The sequence below is a fragment of the Phalacrocorax aristotelis genome, chromosome 18 (assembly GCF_949628215.1).
Source record: "Phalacrocorax aristotelis chromosome 18, bGulAri2.1, whole genome shotgun sequence".
Lineage (NCBI taxonomy): Eukaryota > Metazoa > Chordata > Aves > Suliformes > Phalacrocoracidae > Phalacrocorax > Phalacrocorax aristotelis.
This window is the reverse complement of record NC_134293.1, coordinates 3,162,053-3,179,164: the sequence shown is the minus strand read 5'-3', so window position 1 is coordinate 3,179,164 and position 17,112 is coordinate 3,162,053. Positions and strand designations below refer to the sequence as shown.

Here is a 17,112-nt window from a genome sequence, read left to right as displayed (position 1 = left end):
AGCTGATGCTCCCCCAGGCCAAAAAGAAGAGCCCAAGCCAGACCCAGGCACACAGCAAACAGCAGGGGCATTGGCTGTCCACGCTGCAGAAGAGAGATACCATCCTGGAAGGATGGACTGTGGATGGGCTACAGGGATGAAGAAGCTCCCACAGCAACATGTGTGCCATCAAAGCAAAATGAAAGCAGATGAAGCTTGCTAACCATCCAGTCCTTCCCAGTAAATACTTTTCCATAAACACCAAAGTGACTACGTTTGCCAATAACAACAACCATGGGAGCAAAGTTTTTATTGGTACAGAAATAGGATTTTCCATTACTGCTGTACAAAGGCTTGTCTTTAATAAACAACAAAACCAAACCCATCAGCTTTGTGTTCGGGGCTCACTGGACACTATTCCAGCCCACTCCTAGGGGACAGCAGCATCCTTTCAGAGGTGCCCTCCCTTCCAGCTCAAGCCAGCGCTTTAGGGTATCTAAGGGCGGTCACTGCAAAAAATAAAATCACATTAATTATCTCCTGCCCAAGCAGAACTTTTCAACATATCCCTGCTTAGCTTTTAGTGCTGCTGCCTGTCTTAATATTCACCCTCCAGCTAGCTAAGGATTTGGTAAATCATACAAAAAGAAGCAAGAAAGGTCTGGCAACCACCTCAGGTTCACCAGTGCATTTTCTCTCTTCAAGACTAAGCTGACTCTGTCTTTATAAAGGTAGCACAGGCAGGTTTTATCTGGATGCTGTAACCTCAACATTTTCTGGAGATGTTCCTCTCTTCTGGCACACCAGAAAAAATAGCACATGCTGTAATGGGCACTATGATACACAAACAGATGTTACTTACTTTGTTTGTTTGTTTATTTTATTTAAAAAACACACAGAGAGATTTCCACAACACACTTGGTTTTCCCTGAACAGTGACAGTCAGCAGTAAGACCTACTTTGTATGCTATGCATTTTCTCTATGTAGATTTTCTTGATACACATTCCAAGGTGTATCTCACACGCATGCTTAGAAGTCCAGACTTTTTATTCTCTTAAAACAACAGCTCCTGGCATCGCTTTCCAGCTGAAAGAAATGGAAAGGATTTTTTTGTTGTTGTTTCCCACTGAAAGCCCAAGCACATATTTTCCTCTGCACTGCTAATGCTCAGTGTCTGGCTGGAAACACATCTGTATATGCCAGCAACAAAGCTCTCCCTCCCCATCCTGCCTGAGCCCTCTAAAAAAACAATACACACTTGTGAGATGTGCAATACACAACAGCTTTTTCCTCCTGGCTACTCACGTTCAAAAACCTTCCCGGCTCCTGGGTGCTCCACTCAGCATGGAGGCATCTAAAAGCTGCAGGGCTTAAAAAGTGCTGATTTGAGTACCCAGGTGGGAAACCACAAGCCTGGAGCCAGCTATTTGGCCGCAGATCCCGGCCTGCCAAGCTGTCTCTCCTTGCGGCAGAAGCTCTGTGTTAAGATGCCTCTGGCAGACGCTCTGGTTTAAGAAGTTCCTATCGCCCAATTTACAGACACTCATTATGGCCCCCTCAGCTGTGCTGACTCCAAATTATATCTGTGAAACCATTATTTTTAAAAACAAATACTTGGCGGTTGGTGGTGGTGGTGGGTGGGTTTGAGGGAAATAGTTTTTTCTCCTTGTACCATATAATGGATCCAGTTTAAAGGGCAATCACACAGACTACTTAATAATCACAGTATGGGGGCAGACACAAGTCATTCAGAGTAGGAAGTTCTCAAAGTAAATCTGCTGGCAAAGAACAACAGTGCAGAACTGCAGCTCTAGTGAGAGACAGCCTGCAGGATAGGGAGTTTGGGTTTCACAGACGCTGTTAAACCAGATCTGCCGCAGAAGGAAGCGTAACACGCAGCCAGCATCTAAGTGCCAGCTCCTTTGTGGCAGACATGTTCTGCTTGCTAGAGATGGACTCGGCCTGCAAGACTCAAAGCTGAATCCTTATATATTCAACACCCACGACCTTGGGAGCTGTCGGTTTGATTTAGTCCATTTTTTATATTCTGGCCTCAATCTGAAGTGCTGAACCTACTGTTCTGTTTGCTCTGAGCAAGACACATGACTCCTTCAGAGCCTTCTTCGGTGGAGCAACACGACACAGACAACCACAGACACAGAGAAGGGCTATGCCCCTCCATCACTCCAGCCTGTTTCACGTCCCACCTGCCTTCCCACCACCATCAGACCTTTGCACTTGCACGTTCCTGTTATTGGTGACCGCTGGAGACACAGAAGGAAATTTTTACATTCAATCAGAACAGCCAGGGAAAGGCATGAATTCTGAATGTGCTCCAAACACGCCTACACACCATACCCCTTTTCCCTAGTACCTACAGCTTCTCATTCACTGCACAGCCCACTCAGCAGTTCCACACACTGAACAGATGATAGGATTAATACCCCAAGTCTTTGTGATGGCATTTGACAATAGGCTAAGCACAAAAAGAGCTGGCTGGAATCATCTGGAAAAATGGGAAGCAGTTGCCAGGACTAAATGGCTACATACTGATGCTTGTTCTCTGCAGACTGCAGCAGTGAAACCCCCCTCTTACCTATATCCAGCTGGCAGCCTTTTAAGAAACCAATAAAACAAAAATGAAAAGGCAACTGGTCCCAAAGAGTTGCAAAGGGAAAAAGGAACAGCGCCTGCCCCTCCACACTATGCTCTTGAAAGCTACAAATAATTCTCACTGCAAGGATGCAAACAGGAACAGAGAGCCCAAAGCCAGCGCCGGAGTTCAACGGTAGTCGGCACGTCCTAGGCAATGCGAAATGGTAGCATCAGGAGAAGCCAAATGACCACAGCCATCTGGACTCTTCAAAAAAGGACATGTTTTCTGTGCTTGCTATATCCCCACAGGGACAGAGCAATTCAGCGAGTAAGAGAAACAGTATTATGAACTCCGGGGTTTAAGAGGCACTGAAGTCTGTGGGAGAAAAATTCATCCAATGATCCATTCAGAGATAGCTCTGTTATCACTTATTTCCCACCTACATGTATAACTTTTGTTTTTAAGTTACTACAGTCATTTGCACAACACTGTAAGATTTATCTATTCTTGCTGCTGATTTAACCCTTAAACATGTAAGGATGAGACGTTCTCATAAAATACAGTCTGAACAGGGAGAGGAGACCTTAAGCATGACCAAAGCATGATGTCAATCCAACTGGAGTGCACCCAGGTTTACGTATAAAGATATGCTCCAAAACACAGGTTCTCCTCCCACTTCCTCTCGCAGTTAATCCCAATTCCTATCAGCTGCTATCCCACCTAACAACCAACATCACAAAGAAAGCTCTGCCTTAATGGCACCTTTCAAATCCTATTAATTAAGGCAATATTGACTTGACCAAAAAGATAAGTCCTACTATGTGTTTAGAGGAACCACTGTGCCTGGTACCAGCTCTAGGTGCATGATGACTCTAAAAGGAGGTTACTTGTGAGTCACTGCATGGTGGAAAGAAAGTTGGGAGAATTTAGCTACAAAAATACCCGCTGCAGGTTCTGGGCGCTGCACTAGACGGTGCAAGCCACTCCAACCATCTACTTGCAACGAGGTAAAGTATTTCCCAAGGGAGCACGAGTTCAATTACCTGGTCCCTGTATCCACACAGCCTACAGACACCTCCTCAGGGTTCATTAATTCCACCTTGTTCTTCCTCACAGAAGGGACAGTCAATGATCAAATTAAACTGAGATTCAATTTTGCTCCGATTATGTGAGATACAGAGCCATGTCAAGGGAACGGGTTACATTATTCCACCTCGTGCACAGATGTGACCTTACCCTGTTCAAACTGCGTTCCTGAGTTTTAATTGAGTTTTAACATGGGTCCTTAATGCTATTTAAAGCTCAAAGTCGATATGGAATTAGTGGACCAAACTCATCTCAATTAATTCAGCACGGCCCTATTCCCCAGCACTTTCCGTTGCCATGCGATTACACAGTGAATAACTGTGGGTCTGCTGTGCTTCATCCTAGGCACAGCTATATCCAAGCAGTTTGACACCGTATTTATGTCTCAAGTTATGTAGTCTGTGAGAAGGAAGGTGCACAGACTGGAAAGATGAAAGATGTTACTACGTTGGGTTTTTTTTTTCTGATGGGAGATGTTATTATATCCCCCGTCAGAATTTTTTATTCTGCCTCCTGGCAGCAGCAGGTGTTCATTCAACCCCCCTGCTCCCAACACGGCGGACACAAACCGGGGCGAGACATGTTTCTGATAAGAGCCTTTTGTCCTAACAGGAACCAACTCAGCACTTTCACCACACAGGATAGGTGGGGAGAGACTGCAGCCAGACAGTGCAAAAGGTCTGAACACACACCCGCAAAGATGCCAGCAGGCTATTCCGCTGGCATCGCCTCTGCCTTCCGTGAAATACATTCTCTGCTGCTCAGAAAAGGCTGTATGATCATGCTGTTAGGGAAAAGGTCATTTTAATGGAGCAAATTGTCATTGACTGAAGAAGCTCATACTTCTGCTATATAGAATTTGGGGGGGGGAACATTGATTCCTGCTTTATGTGCAGGAGAATCTCACCCCTTGGAGCTGTTCCACGCTGCAGAAGCAACACTGCGTGAGGTGGGTCTAAATCCTTTACCCTCTGTACCACAACCAGACAAGACTGAAGGGCAGCCTTCCCAAAGAGCCTGAAAGAAGTTAGCCATCACCACCAGCTGAAGTCACCTTCAGACCTACTCAAACCCACAAGAGCCCTTTAGCACGCATGCAGCTCTCGCATCACAGAATCCCTGCTTTGCTCTGAAATCCAAGAGTTCCAGTGCCACATGCCAGCCTACCCCATCCTGATCCTTAAAATACTCAGCTTGGCTCAAAATTCACTCAAATTTAAGTTCTCATTGAAATTTTTTTAAATAAGAACTTAAAAGTTGGTGTTTAGGTTCCCCCCCCCCCCCCCCCAAGTGAGAGTCTCTCAATCTTTTCATGTTTCTAGTCAAAACTAAGAGAAATCAGCACTGTTCACAAGACTCCCAAAAATGCTAAAGTATCTTGATGCACAAGATGATATTCAGCACACATTCCACAGTGTTCTCTCTGTAACATCAACGCTGCTCAGAAAGATGGAAAACAAGCGGGACCGTACAGATGCCTGACCCCATCAGAAGCGAGCCATGAAACGCTGCTCTGTCCTGTTCATCGGAGCGGCTCTTGAACGCACGTCAGCACAAGATGAAGGTGACACCCATGCTCTGACGGGGTGGTGTTGCTCCCAGGCAGAGAGGCAGTACAAACTAATTTAAATGGGTCAGGATCCAGAAGCAAATTCCCAGACATTAATTCATGTGTCAGTATGACTGTCCATTATCACCAGAGGGGAGAGCAAGAGATTTCTTTCAAAGGGAAATTTTATATTGCAGTTGCAGAGGAGAGATCTCTTTGGAGGCTTTGCCATTAATGAAAATCAGATTTAGGGAAATACAAATTGCCTAAAATTGATGTTTTTGTTTTTTCCTCAAGTGCAAAGATTTCTAACGTAATTTGAACCACCACGCTGCAAAGCTAAAGCCTGAGCAAAGCTCTGTAAAGCACATGAAAATTCAGGCAGTAGTTGCAAACTGCCCTGCCCCTTCTCCCTCCAATACACCCAGCAGGCTCCCCTCCAGACTTTCGACTCGGTTCAAATGCAACGCTGTTAAGTCTCATCATGTTATCGTGAGTCCTGTGCTATTCAGCTTCCTTATTAAAGCCCTGGGCTCCTGGACTCTGCTCTTATTTATTTTTAAATGTATTTCTAGCCCACAGACTTCAAAGTGAAATTTCAAAATGTGAATGCTAAAGGCGCAAACAACTGAAGGCAAATAAAAAATACACCAAATTTATTACTTCTATAAAACTTCACAATATTTTGGGGCTTCTCTTGTGATTTTGATGCTCTCTGGTTGCTGCTGCTGTTGCGCTTCAAAACTTGACTTTAAGATGAAACAGGATGGAAATACTGTGGGAAACAAAGCAGATGCAGTCGCAGAGGAATTGCTTTTAAAAGTAAATACTGCAGGAGACAGAGCCCCCTCTTCTCTGCAGCCCCAGCAGGGGAGGATAGATGTGTGTAACAGCCTTGCAGCCCCATGAGAGCAGGGACCACAGGCACTGCATCAGGGAGCAGCCTCTCCCTTTCCTGTTCGGCTTCCCTCTGACAAAGGAAGAATCCATTCCTGCACTGGGCAGACCCAAGGAAGAAGGGCAGCGCAGCTTCTGCGAGCATGGATGGCTGCCCCATGCCCTCACTTCAGATCAAGGATTCAAGATATACCACAGGCCTCACAGATAGGAAGAGAATTTAACTTTGAGGTCTTTGAGCAGGTCCAGTTTTCTTCTCGTGGGGTACACACTTCGTCCCCAGTCCTTCCCCTGCCTGTTGGTGCCAGGGAACAAAGTGCTGTATAACGCAAATGTACAGTGCAGGTAAAACTCTCCTCTATCTCATGGGAAACCAATCTCTTTTAGGGGTAGAAAGGTTAAAGAGAGATCTAGGTTCTTCTAATGATCTCGACCAACTTCTGGAATTCCATATGTACTGACACCAGACTGCTTAGTTGGGCAAAAGTAAGAGCAAGTACATTGCCTAAGGAGCATTTACAACCCAAGAGGAAGATGGACCAGGGAGAAAGGGTAAGGACATGCCTTATAGATCTGCTTCCTTCCCCACATAGAGCACTCCAAATGATAAGCCAACTCAACCCACAGAAGCAGCACTGGATTAAAGAGAGGAAGCCACAAATTCATGTACAACAAAGACCAGAGGTTAATTCCTGCTTGGTGACAAGTAGAAGACCACTTGCAACAGATGACCAACATGTACCCAACATTAAACCAAGGAAAACTACCAAGGTGTGCCTGCCGGCAGAAGCGATGTTTATTCACATGAAGTGCACTGAGCTCCTCCCAGGAGCACTGCCACGAGCCCTGGAGAAGAACAGGCCATCTCCCACACACAGTGCCTGAAAGGAGATGGTGAGCCCCACGTAGGTTGTATGATCTAGATGACGCGGGATGGGAGAAGGAAATTAAAATCTGCACCTTCCAGGTCTTCATGCTGGGCCTTAGGCCATACTGCTGGTTAACACTGATCCTCCACCTGCATGGCCTCATTCCCAACAGACACCAGCATTCCCTGATCTACAGGACATTCAAGGGAGTTGAGATGAGCTTGGCATCATCTCTAGTGCTTAAGTCATCAGTGACATCCATCAAATGCAAACCTTTACATTTGGGCATGTAGAAGGACAATATGGAGAGAAGCACTTTGTTATTTACTGTGAAAAACTACAGAAGGTGACAACAAAGCCCAGTGTCGTTCTGGATACAGAGAGATGAAAAATGCATTTTATTCTGGTGAATCTGCAATTGCTACAGCAGCAGCTGTAGGGGTTTTTTCCCCCCACTTTTGAGTGCTGCTGTCTTCTTGTAGGTTGATGCTAGCTCAAAGCATCCGACAATCAAGTAATTTTCAAAGGAGGGGTGGGGGGAGGGTAAAGCCCTTTATTTTGACATTAATTATTGCTACTGCATGGGTTTTAGAGATAAACACAAGACAGAACTGGGGTGGAAGATGGAAACTGCTAATGCAACAAGTTATTTAATTAGCAGCACAATAGTGACTGTCCATGTATCAGTGGAACGTGGCATTCCATTAATACAGCCGCTAAACTCACAATAGGGCCAGCGCTGACAATGAGAGCAGACTAGCTTTTCAGCAAAAGCAGGCCTGTCCAGGGCAGCAGCTCTTCTCTGTCCCTGGATAAGATCCACTGCAGTGAGATGAAGCCACCATATGTACACCTTACTGCTGAGGAGGTTCGTCAAAAGTTACCCTTTGTTTAGTCTGTTGCCTAAATTCTGAATGTTTGGCTCTACTACGTACCAAAGAAACGTTGTGGTACTGAAATTTATTTTATTACTGTGGATGTGCCCTCTATGGGAACTGAACAAAGATGTGTGTACCAGAGGGCAGGTCCCTGGACTGCAAGCTCTCTCGGCCATGCCAGAGTACGGGACAGCCCAACCTCTTACAGATTTGAAGCAGGCCACATGTGTACCCATGCGTGCACTTCTTTCCAGCCTCCCCCCTCAGAGCTGGGCTGGAATCAAGGTGTTCATATTTGAGATACTCCATAAACAGCTAAGCTTAATCTGATTTTAACTCATTCCTTCTGTGGCATTCACTGCTGAAAGGAGAGAGATCACTGGAAATCCTCAAATTCCTGGTTTCAAGTAAAGAGACTCTCAGTTTCTACCTTTGTTATTGCTACTTATTCTAACAGTTGTGACTTCCACACAAACACATCGTGTATCTTAAGAGAGGAGACTCTAGGTGGAGTTTCCTTCTGCACTTGAGCTTCAATCCTTGCCAATTTCAGTTCTGCTGGATGAGAAAAACTGTCCGGCCAAACACCTCCAAAAGGTGGATGCTGACGCCCCTTCTCCAGGAGAGGCCAGACTTCTAGAGAGATCTGCTTCTTGCTGGCTCTGGGAAACAGCTCCCCAGAACAGATCTGAAGCGCTCTGATAGCATTTCCTGCCACTATAAAATGAGACTGCAATAGAAATTATGACAAGAAACTCCTCCTGAGAAGCCAGGGTCTTTTCCCCAAGAGGCAGTAGGTGAAAAAGCCTCGCGCAGCCCCCACACTCACGTGCACTTGTGACTAAATTACAGATTAAACCAGAGGTCTCAGAGTTGAGAGGCTCCTCTCTGCATTTTTCTTGCCTTGTTCTTACAGCTACAAATCAGATTAAAAGCACACACCTGCACGGGAAGTTGAGAGGGCAGTCCACCCCACCAGCAAGCCTTTGAGCCGGCTGGCATTTCTTCCTCTTCCAACTGCAAGGGCCAACAACTGAAACACCCACCGAACCCAGGAAGGCTCAGACCTGATCGACTCCATGCTCCAGTTGCTCAGGATTTGCAGCAGCCACAGCAAAAACCCTGATGATTCACTGTCCTTCATCCCTGGCAGCTCCCTGGATAATAAATGGGAATAATATTTTATTTATGCCTAGGTCATCAATTCCAAGGCAGAGGAAGCAGCATATGAAAGGAGAGTTATTTCGATCAAGAAAGTGGTGGATTAGAAAAATCCATTTTTACCCTGTCCCTCCTCCCTGACAGGGAATTCTAAACTGTTTTGAATTATTACCATTTTCCTTCTTTTTTGGAACAGAATGAAATATTTTAAAATCACATAGCAATTAACTGCTGTATAAACACAATTATACAAGGAGGTAAAAACTACCTTGGGCTTTTTCTATTAAACAACCACATCCTGATGAAATAACAGGCCTGATCCTGACTGTCTTCAGATCCCATTATGGACAGTAGGGACTGAGGGAGCACAGTAACTTGCAGGGTAACCCCCAAAGGAAGCAATTACACAGGACAAAGATCTAATTTAGGTAGCTGTGCTACGGAACGGGTATTACAAATACTCATTACACAGCTCCGATTTCATATCCTGTCTTTTTCCTGCAAAGGGCATTTCTGTTTGTTTATTCCCTCTCAGATAAAGGCTTCTCAGTGCTGATGAGAGGTACTCAAATGACAGCCTTCAAGACCCGCTCCCCTCCTCCCTGCCGCAATACGGGCCAGCAACAGCAAGGGCAGCGACCGCCAATCTGTCTAGTAAAGGTGTCCTGGGGACGAGCGTGATTGCAAGGGTTCACCTCTGCCCAATCAATGCTCCATCTCCTGGTCAAGATGCTGAAGGCAAGAGGCCCCCATTTAACAACTTTGATGACACATTGTTCTACTGAGAACTGAAGTCCCTTCAGCCCACATTTAATTTTAAACTTTAATTTTTAAGCCAAGAACTACAAGATATCTTACCACAAGTTCACAGCAGTGAAGTGAGAAGTTAAAATCTCTAATGACTTCTCATGAAACTGCTTGGTTATTCATCACTTACAGCTTGAACTCTAGCAATGCTTGCGATTAAGAGCAAGCTCTGAAGATACCTAGAAGTGATAATTCATTAGGGAACAAGAGCTGAAAACCAGGATCCAAAAGCTACTGGACAACTTCTAGAAATGTGCATAGGATTGATAAGCCTGATGCATAAAGAGCTAACAGCAAATAAATGAATGGAAGCTTACTGTGCAGTGCTGAGCCAGTAAGACTAAGACAGTTATGAAATGTGTTAAGATGTTACTGCTGAGCCTGAGGCTGGAACAACGAGACCAGCCCCATTTCCATTCCTAAAAAGATGCTGAAATGCTAAAGATGAAGAGAACCACAAAAATTATATATAACTGGAAAAAATAATATTGCACCATGACAAAGTTTAATCTGTTTAGCCTATCAGAAAAGTGATCAAGACTGACCTTGGTTACTGTATACCAAACCTTTTATAGGGAGAAATAGTAGGTACTATAAATCTACTTCATTAGCAAAAAGAATAAATTAATGACTGATGACATGAAGCGCAAACCAGACAAATTTAAATTTAAGTCTCTGATTTTTAGTAGTAAGCATGATTAACTACTGGAAAAAATGACCAAGGGGAGCAGTGAATTTTCCCTCTTGAAGTCTTCAAATCAAGACAAAATGCTTTCCCAGAAAGACATGCTGCAATCACTATGAAATCTGCTGGCCCATGCTGTAGAGGAGGTCAGATGCGATGATATGATAGCTCCTCCTGGACTTAAGAATTCATTACCATGAAGCTGGGAACTTAAATTCATACTTGGGAAGAAACAAGGTCTACTTTTAAAGCAAGAAGAAACCCCATGTAATGAAAAATGGTAAGAACTTTACCCGTGAATATGAAACACTCGCCCCACATCCCCCACCCCACCCCCCAGTTTTTCCTATGAAGGAAATGCAGGATTTTCACTTGACCAGTCCTGGACACTTACTAAATGTGTCTTTTTCCATTAGATTACAATTTTGAAACAGCCACATCATAATTTTAGGATTACTGTTTTAGCTTGTACGCATGCTCTCCCCCACCCAGCAAATAACTTAATGTCTTCAAGGCGAACTGACTTACAAATACCAGCTGGTTCATGAGAAGCAAAGCGCTAAGAACATTACCCGCTGCCTTCCCCACATACTCAGAAAGAAAGAAGGAAAAACCCCAAAGTCCAACAATTGCTGCTTACTTCAGCTACACATGGTGCACCAAATGCTTTGAAATAGCTGAATTCATCCACAGCTTCTCTGAAAGCTGGCACTAATACTGAAAATCCTTTTAAGATCCCCCAGTTGCAACACGGAACAAAGTCTGATGCTTTCAGCACACCATAAAGCTCGCTAAGAGGCTGGTGTACCAACAAGCCCAGGCTCTAGCAGTCTGCTACCCAGGGAAGCAGCTAGGCTGCAACGTTTGGGAGCAAGGCTTGCTTATAAACCTTGCAACTCCTGCCAAAGAAGACAGAGAAGAGCTTCTAAGTGTTCCCCAGCTAACAATCCATGCCCAGCTGAGAATGTCAGGCACACACAAGCTCTTTATTTTTATTAAATTCTCAATGCTGGAGGAACTGCAGCCTTGCATGTTGAAGGATTTCACATTCATGTTCAGCAAGGGTCCCATGCAGACATCAAAAGAAAACATTAAACTTCCTCGGCAAGCCTCAGGCTAACTTCAGAGGATACATCACTGCATAATGTTTAGCAGTTGGATCACAGTAATTCATGAAAAAAAGAAACTGCAGGACGCCCACAAAACATTCCCTACATAGTTCTATAATCAGGGACATTTCTGCTGAATTACTGTTCACATAGCAAAAAAGTCAGCAACCAAGACACTGACGCGGCTGTGTTTGGCCTGTATCTTTCTGCTCTCCTTCCCATCCTTTTTTACTGGACACCAGGCACGTATGAATTCAAACAGAAAAGGCTGACAAGGAATTTGAATAGCATAGAGTAGGTAGAAAACAGAACCACATCTGCCACTTTGGGAAAGAGAAAAGGTGCTATTTTCACTGTTGAATGTCTATTATGTTAGCTGTTCCCTCGGGCCCTGCTAGAAAATTATGCGGAAGGCACATTTCTCAAGAAAAGCCCCTCCGTCTCCTTCCTGGAGAGGTTTTGCCACCATTGATTATTGAATATGTATTTTTCTTAAACATTCTAAAAAACATGGTGTGTTGTGCCTGGGAAGGATATATGTAACAACAAGTATCTTTCACTTATTTTTTGGCAATTGGAAGGCACTGAAATATGCTCTTTAACACAGTCGCCTGGCATGGTATTTCTGTTTTTACAGTAAAGCCAAAGAGGATTAGGACACACTGTACTAATTCATAAGAGCAGACAGTACCTTCTCCAAAGCTTTATCTTCCAAGGGGACTGGACAAAACAGCAGCATTTCAATTGTACAGGTGGGGAAAGGAGGAACAGAAGACATTAAGTGAATTACTCAAGGTTGCACAGGAATCCGTTTCAGGGCAAGGTTGAGTTCCCAAAGTCTCAGTCCACTTAGGCATTGGAAAAAGCAATGAAAGAAGAGTACGTACTAAATTTGGCACAGATTTTTAAATGATGCATTGCTACAAGGGAACAAGAACCTCCACTCATGCTAACCCAAACACCAAAAGGAACCTATAAAGAAAAACTACTCACTCACTCCACCCAATCTATCTGATCACCTTATATTTCCCAAGTCACTAAAACCTTTCTTGGCCAGACGATCCAACCCACAATTTAGATCTTATTACAAATCCGACATACTAAACCACTTTCTCCCCTTGCAGCTGCAGAAGATAAAAGGCCGAGTAAGCAAGCAACATTTTGGTAACTGGGTTCATGTAACAGCTTCAGATTTTCTTAAAAGCCTGGGCATTGATTATTTTCTTTAAATAGGAATGGCTTATTGAGGAACCTTCTACCCATTTTAACGCACAAGGCTCTCCTTAAGTAGAAAAAAAAGCAAAAACTGCACTGCCAAGGCATATTTGTCAAAGAGTTTCAGATACCCAGTCCTGGCAAAACACTTTGAAGTCAGAGTAAGTTAACACTGGTGCCAAAGGGCTAAGAGGGGAAACTTGGAGGTGAAGAGGAAATAAAGTATGGACTAACACAGAACAATGCTGGGATTCAGCTCCAGCTTGCGTTTCAGCCAACGGCATGAGCCAATGCTGCAATTTGTATGTATCCAAAGGAGCTAAAAAGCTCATGACATGCAAAGCAGCACAGCTCTCATGTGGCTTCTGCACAACTTGGGGCAAAAGGAGTAGAGGAATTAATTTCATCAAGCCAAACCACCAACACCCTGCTGTTACATAAAAGCCTGTTTTCTGGGGAACGTTTCCAAAGATGGTGTCATTTGGGCTGCCTTGATTAAAGTGACATAGTCAGGTTCAAGATGGGATACACTGCAGACCGAGAAACACTCTGGTTTGACAAAATCTCCCACTCCCTTTTCAATCCTCACAGCACTTGTTTCTTCCTTCCGTTTGCCACATTTTCATATGGAAAACAAGCACGGCAATTGCACTGCCTGGTTCTCAGATGCTAATATAAGGCAGTGATGAAAGAACTGCAGAAGACCTCAGGGAGATTGTTAAAACCTAACTCAAACAGATAAAAAGATGACTATTTAAGTTTGCCTGGGAAAGTTTCTACACATATTGGAAACCCCTTGAGGCAGGGACTGCCCTTCTGTTCTCAGTGTAATAGCCAGTTGTACAAATTATGATTGCACCATTACTTTTATAAGGTTTTCAATTATACAAAGAATGTGTCTTATTAAGGGTAACCCTTAATAAGACTGAGAAATAAAACCTAAAACCCCAACCTTTTTGCATTCAAGTTGCATGACCCACTAGCGCTCCACCAGCGATGCGGTCCCAACACTATTATAAATTTACATGACAGTCTACAACGCACTTTTAGAAGGAGCAGATACAAGCACCACAGCACACTGTGGTTAATACTTCCATGATTCAATACACACAGCATCACATTGTGCTTTCATACCTTCCTTCCCGTGCCCACATTTTAGCAGTCAGCATTCTTGGGCAGTTACTGCATGCCTCGATGGCTAGAAGCTCAAATTCCAAACAGTCTGCAGCACTGGCGTTGCCCTGCTGGAAGCTACTTACCTGCAAAGCTGCCCGCATTGCACAGCAAACCAGGAGCATGGACATGGAACAAGGAGGGGAAGGAAGTGTCAAAGGTGAAACCACTGGGCATGCATAGCCTTGCATTTTCCCTGGCTGGGGACCAGCCATGTCAAAAAAAGCAGAGCACAAATTCCAATCCACCATAAAAACAATAAGTAAAACAAGTCTCCTTCTTTATTCAGTAAAGCATATTGTTTTCCAACACAAAATCCATCTGGTAATAACTTTCCCAATGAAAAGGCAGGGGAGTGGCTACCCTGTTTTACAGATATCTCAGCTGAGCACAGGAGCCTGAAGTCACACAGCTGGTCCAAGAGGTTGAATGTATTTTACATCCAGGCCTAGCCACAGACTGCTCTTTACATTTACATTTCAAAACTTCTTTCTGTTGAGGAAATGTGCAACCTGCTCCTCTTTAAAAGCCTGAGGCTTTGGAGCCCTCAAGGACAGCTCTGCTAAGAACCACTGCAATTGTACCAGAACAAGAGGAGCCCCCAGGAGGCCCAGAATGACTCACAAGTGATAGCCTGATAGGAAGTCTGGCCCTTCAGAAATTTCGAAAGCCAAAATTGTAGGAGTCTGCAATCACCATTATTCATACCAGAATACTTAAATTCCATTTTTTTGGCACAGAGACAGCATTGCAGAGGTGCGAATCAACCTGGCCCATGCAACAACCAAGAGAAAAAGGAAGGAGACAGCCTCCAGCGGAAGAAGACAGGTCTGAGCACCCAACACAGAGAATCCAAAAGGACCCCCACAGCTGCTGAGGTGCCAGCACCCTGTAAAGACAGATGCCCTTGGTGCAAGGTGACACAACCTAATCTTATCTGTGCAAGCAGGAAGGGGGGGAGCACTATGTACTTTCTAACGGGCAGAGCACCTCTGTCCCTTGTTATCCTGGCCTTTCTCTCAAGGCTGCTCCAAGAAGCTGAACTGGTCTAAGTTGCACGTGCGCACACACACACAGAGCTCACAGCGCAATTTCCTGTCATCTCAGCTAATAAATCTTATGGTGGGTCTGCTTTTTCTGAACACAAATTTTATAAGCTGAATAAACTTTATGGAACAGTCGATTGCCAAAGCAGTCAAAACCTGGAAACTTGATGCCTGACTACAGCCAGGCACTGCAAGCTCAAATAGATGCTCTAAGAAAGTTTAGTTTTCGCACTTCAGAAAGAGTTCCTTTTACTGGCCTGCTCCCTCTGCAACAAAGGCCCCTGATTTATTGGCTCTGAAAACTTAAAAGCTTTAGCTTACCTTCAAGACCCTTTCCCTTGCAATCAACAGATCAGAAGACAGGACAGAATCCTTCCATCCTCCCCAGCTCAGAGCACGTCCTACCAGCCCTCCATCCCTCCCTTGTTTTTTCACTGCAAAGTGTCTTGTTAATAGACTGGCAAAACCAGGTGTGTCTGAGCAACAACTCATCAACCTTCGGAAAGCTGTATTATATTTTGGTAGAAGCATCAGAGAACCTTCCCTTAAGTAGGGGCTTTAGTGTAGCTGCTGGGTACAGCTCCCAGTTTAACAGAGAACATCTCCAGACACTTCACCTCCAAATCATGATCATGCAACAACCCTTCGGCTATGCTGACAAGCATGTACGCGAACAAGTATTGGGACGGTTATTTACGCAGTCCTAGCCATCAGCGCAGTGTTACAGCTGGAAATGACAGGGAGGAGACGGTATCGTGGGAAGAGACAGATCACCTGTAAGCACTCCAGAGGCCTGAATTTGGAAATCTGTCCCCTACAGCTATTTCCAAGATCACTTAAAACAAAGCCGGCAGATCACAAGCAGATCCTTTAGGCTGAGAGCCCATTTTCCAAGCAAAAACTGCAGTATCAGTTAAGGCCAGGCACTTCCACAGCAACTGACCTGCAGTGCGAGCGAACGCACCCTTCTGCTCCCTGGGGAGGAGGCATCCGCCCAGCACCTGCGGGTGAGGTCATGGACGTACCTTGGAAATGAGCTCATCATGGTTGGCAAGATGAGCCCTGCAGTGAATGCAGCTGTAGGTCCTGTGGCACGAAGGCAGATATGCCTGGAAAGTCTTGGACCTTGTCATCTTCACCATTGGAGCCACTGAGCGCTGCGTGAACTCTGGGGTGGCCCAGGAGGCACTCCCGCAGGATGGGTCGCACGGGAAACACCGGAAGACACAGGTAAAGGCCGTGGTTTGGCAGGTGATGGGTGTGGGGCAGGCTCCACACGCTGGTGACAGCTTCAGAGGAAGAGATTCAGGCAGAGGGAGTGGGGGACTTCACGCAAACCTATGTTCAAAAAAGAACAGACAGAACACTCAGCTCACATAGGTGACCGTGGTCTCCTAGCCCACAGGACGATCTAGCCTTTGGCCAGGAGAGCAGAGCAGAGTCACAGCAGCCAGGAGGCGGGTGTGCCGTCTGTGGATTAGATCACGGAGGACAGAGTTTTATTCACAGCTCAGCCACTGACTTGCTGACTGCCCTCACACCTTCCTGCTCATTATCTACCATCTTCATATTGCTCCAATGCTCGCAATCTCTATTCATTCTTCCAACACTTAACGGATTTGGCAGTGACTACAGAGCCACAAAGATGCTAGCTAAAAAGATGATTTTCATCAGGCCTAGTCTCCTAAACACCTCTGGGGAACTGCACACGTTAAGGTCCAACTTTGCACCAGCCCTTGGAGAAGCCAGGCTCTGTTAGCTAGAGGGAAGGTCGGGACCCAGAGTCAGCCCTGCGGCTGCTTGCCCTGTGTCTCACTGATGCAACTCCCCGGAAAAGCTGGGAGCTGGACGTGGGTTTCCTCAGCCACCAGGAAAGTACAGGAGTCACCAAACCAGTTCTCCTCTCCATTCTGCCCTAGTCTCCACATGGGAAATGGAGGATTAATTCATCATACTCTCCTTTATAACTCCCTGCAAGCTGTGAAGGTAGAAGCTACTCTATAAACTGCACTCTAGAATTATTTTTTTCCTTCCACTCAGAACATCTGACAGCAGTCAAAG

The 17,112-nt window shown here is 45.0% G+C and overlaps 1 protein-coding gene across 1 annotated transcript in view; it reads right to left on the bottom strand.

Annotated features, from left to right (window-relative positions):
* YPEL2 (yippee like 2) overlaps nt 1–17,112 on the bottom strand; it is a 40,461-nt gene that overhangs the window by 10,088 nt on the left and 13,261 nt on the right. The window contains exon 2 of the mRNA XM_075112715.1: nt 16,077–16,389. Within this exon, the coding sequence (XP_074968816.1) occupies nt 16,077–16,193 (117 nt within the window). The 5' untranslated portion in view covers nt 16,194–16,389. The remainder of the gene's footprint in view (nt 1–16,076; nt 16,390–17,112) is intronic.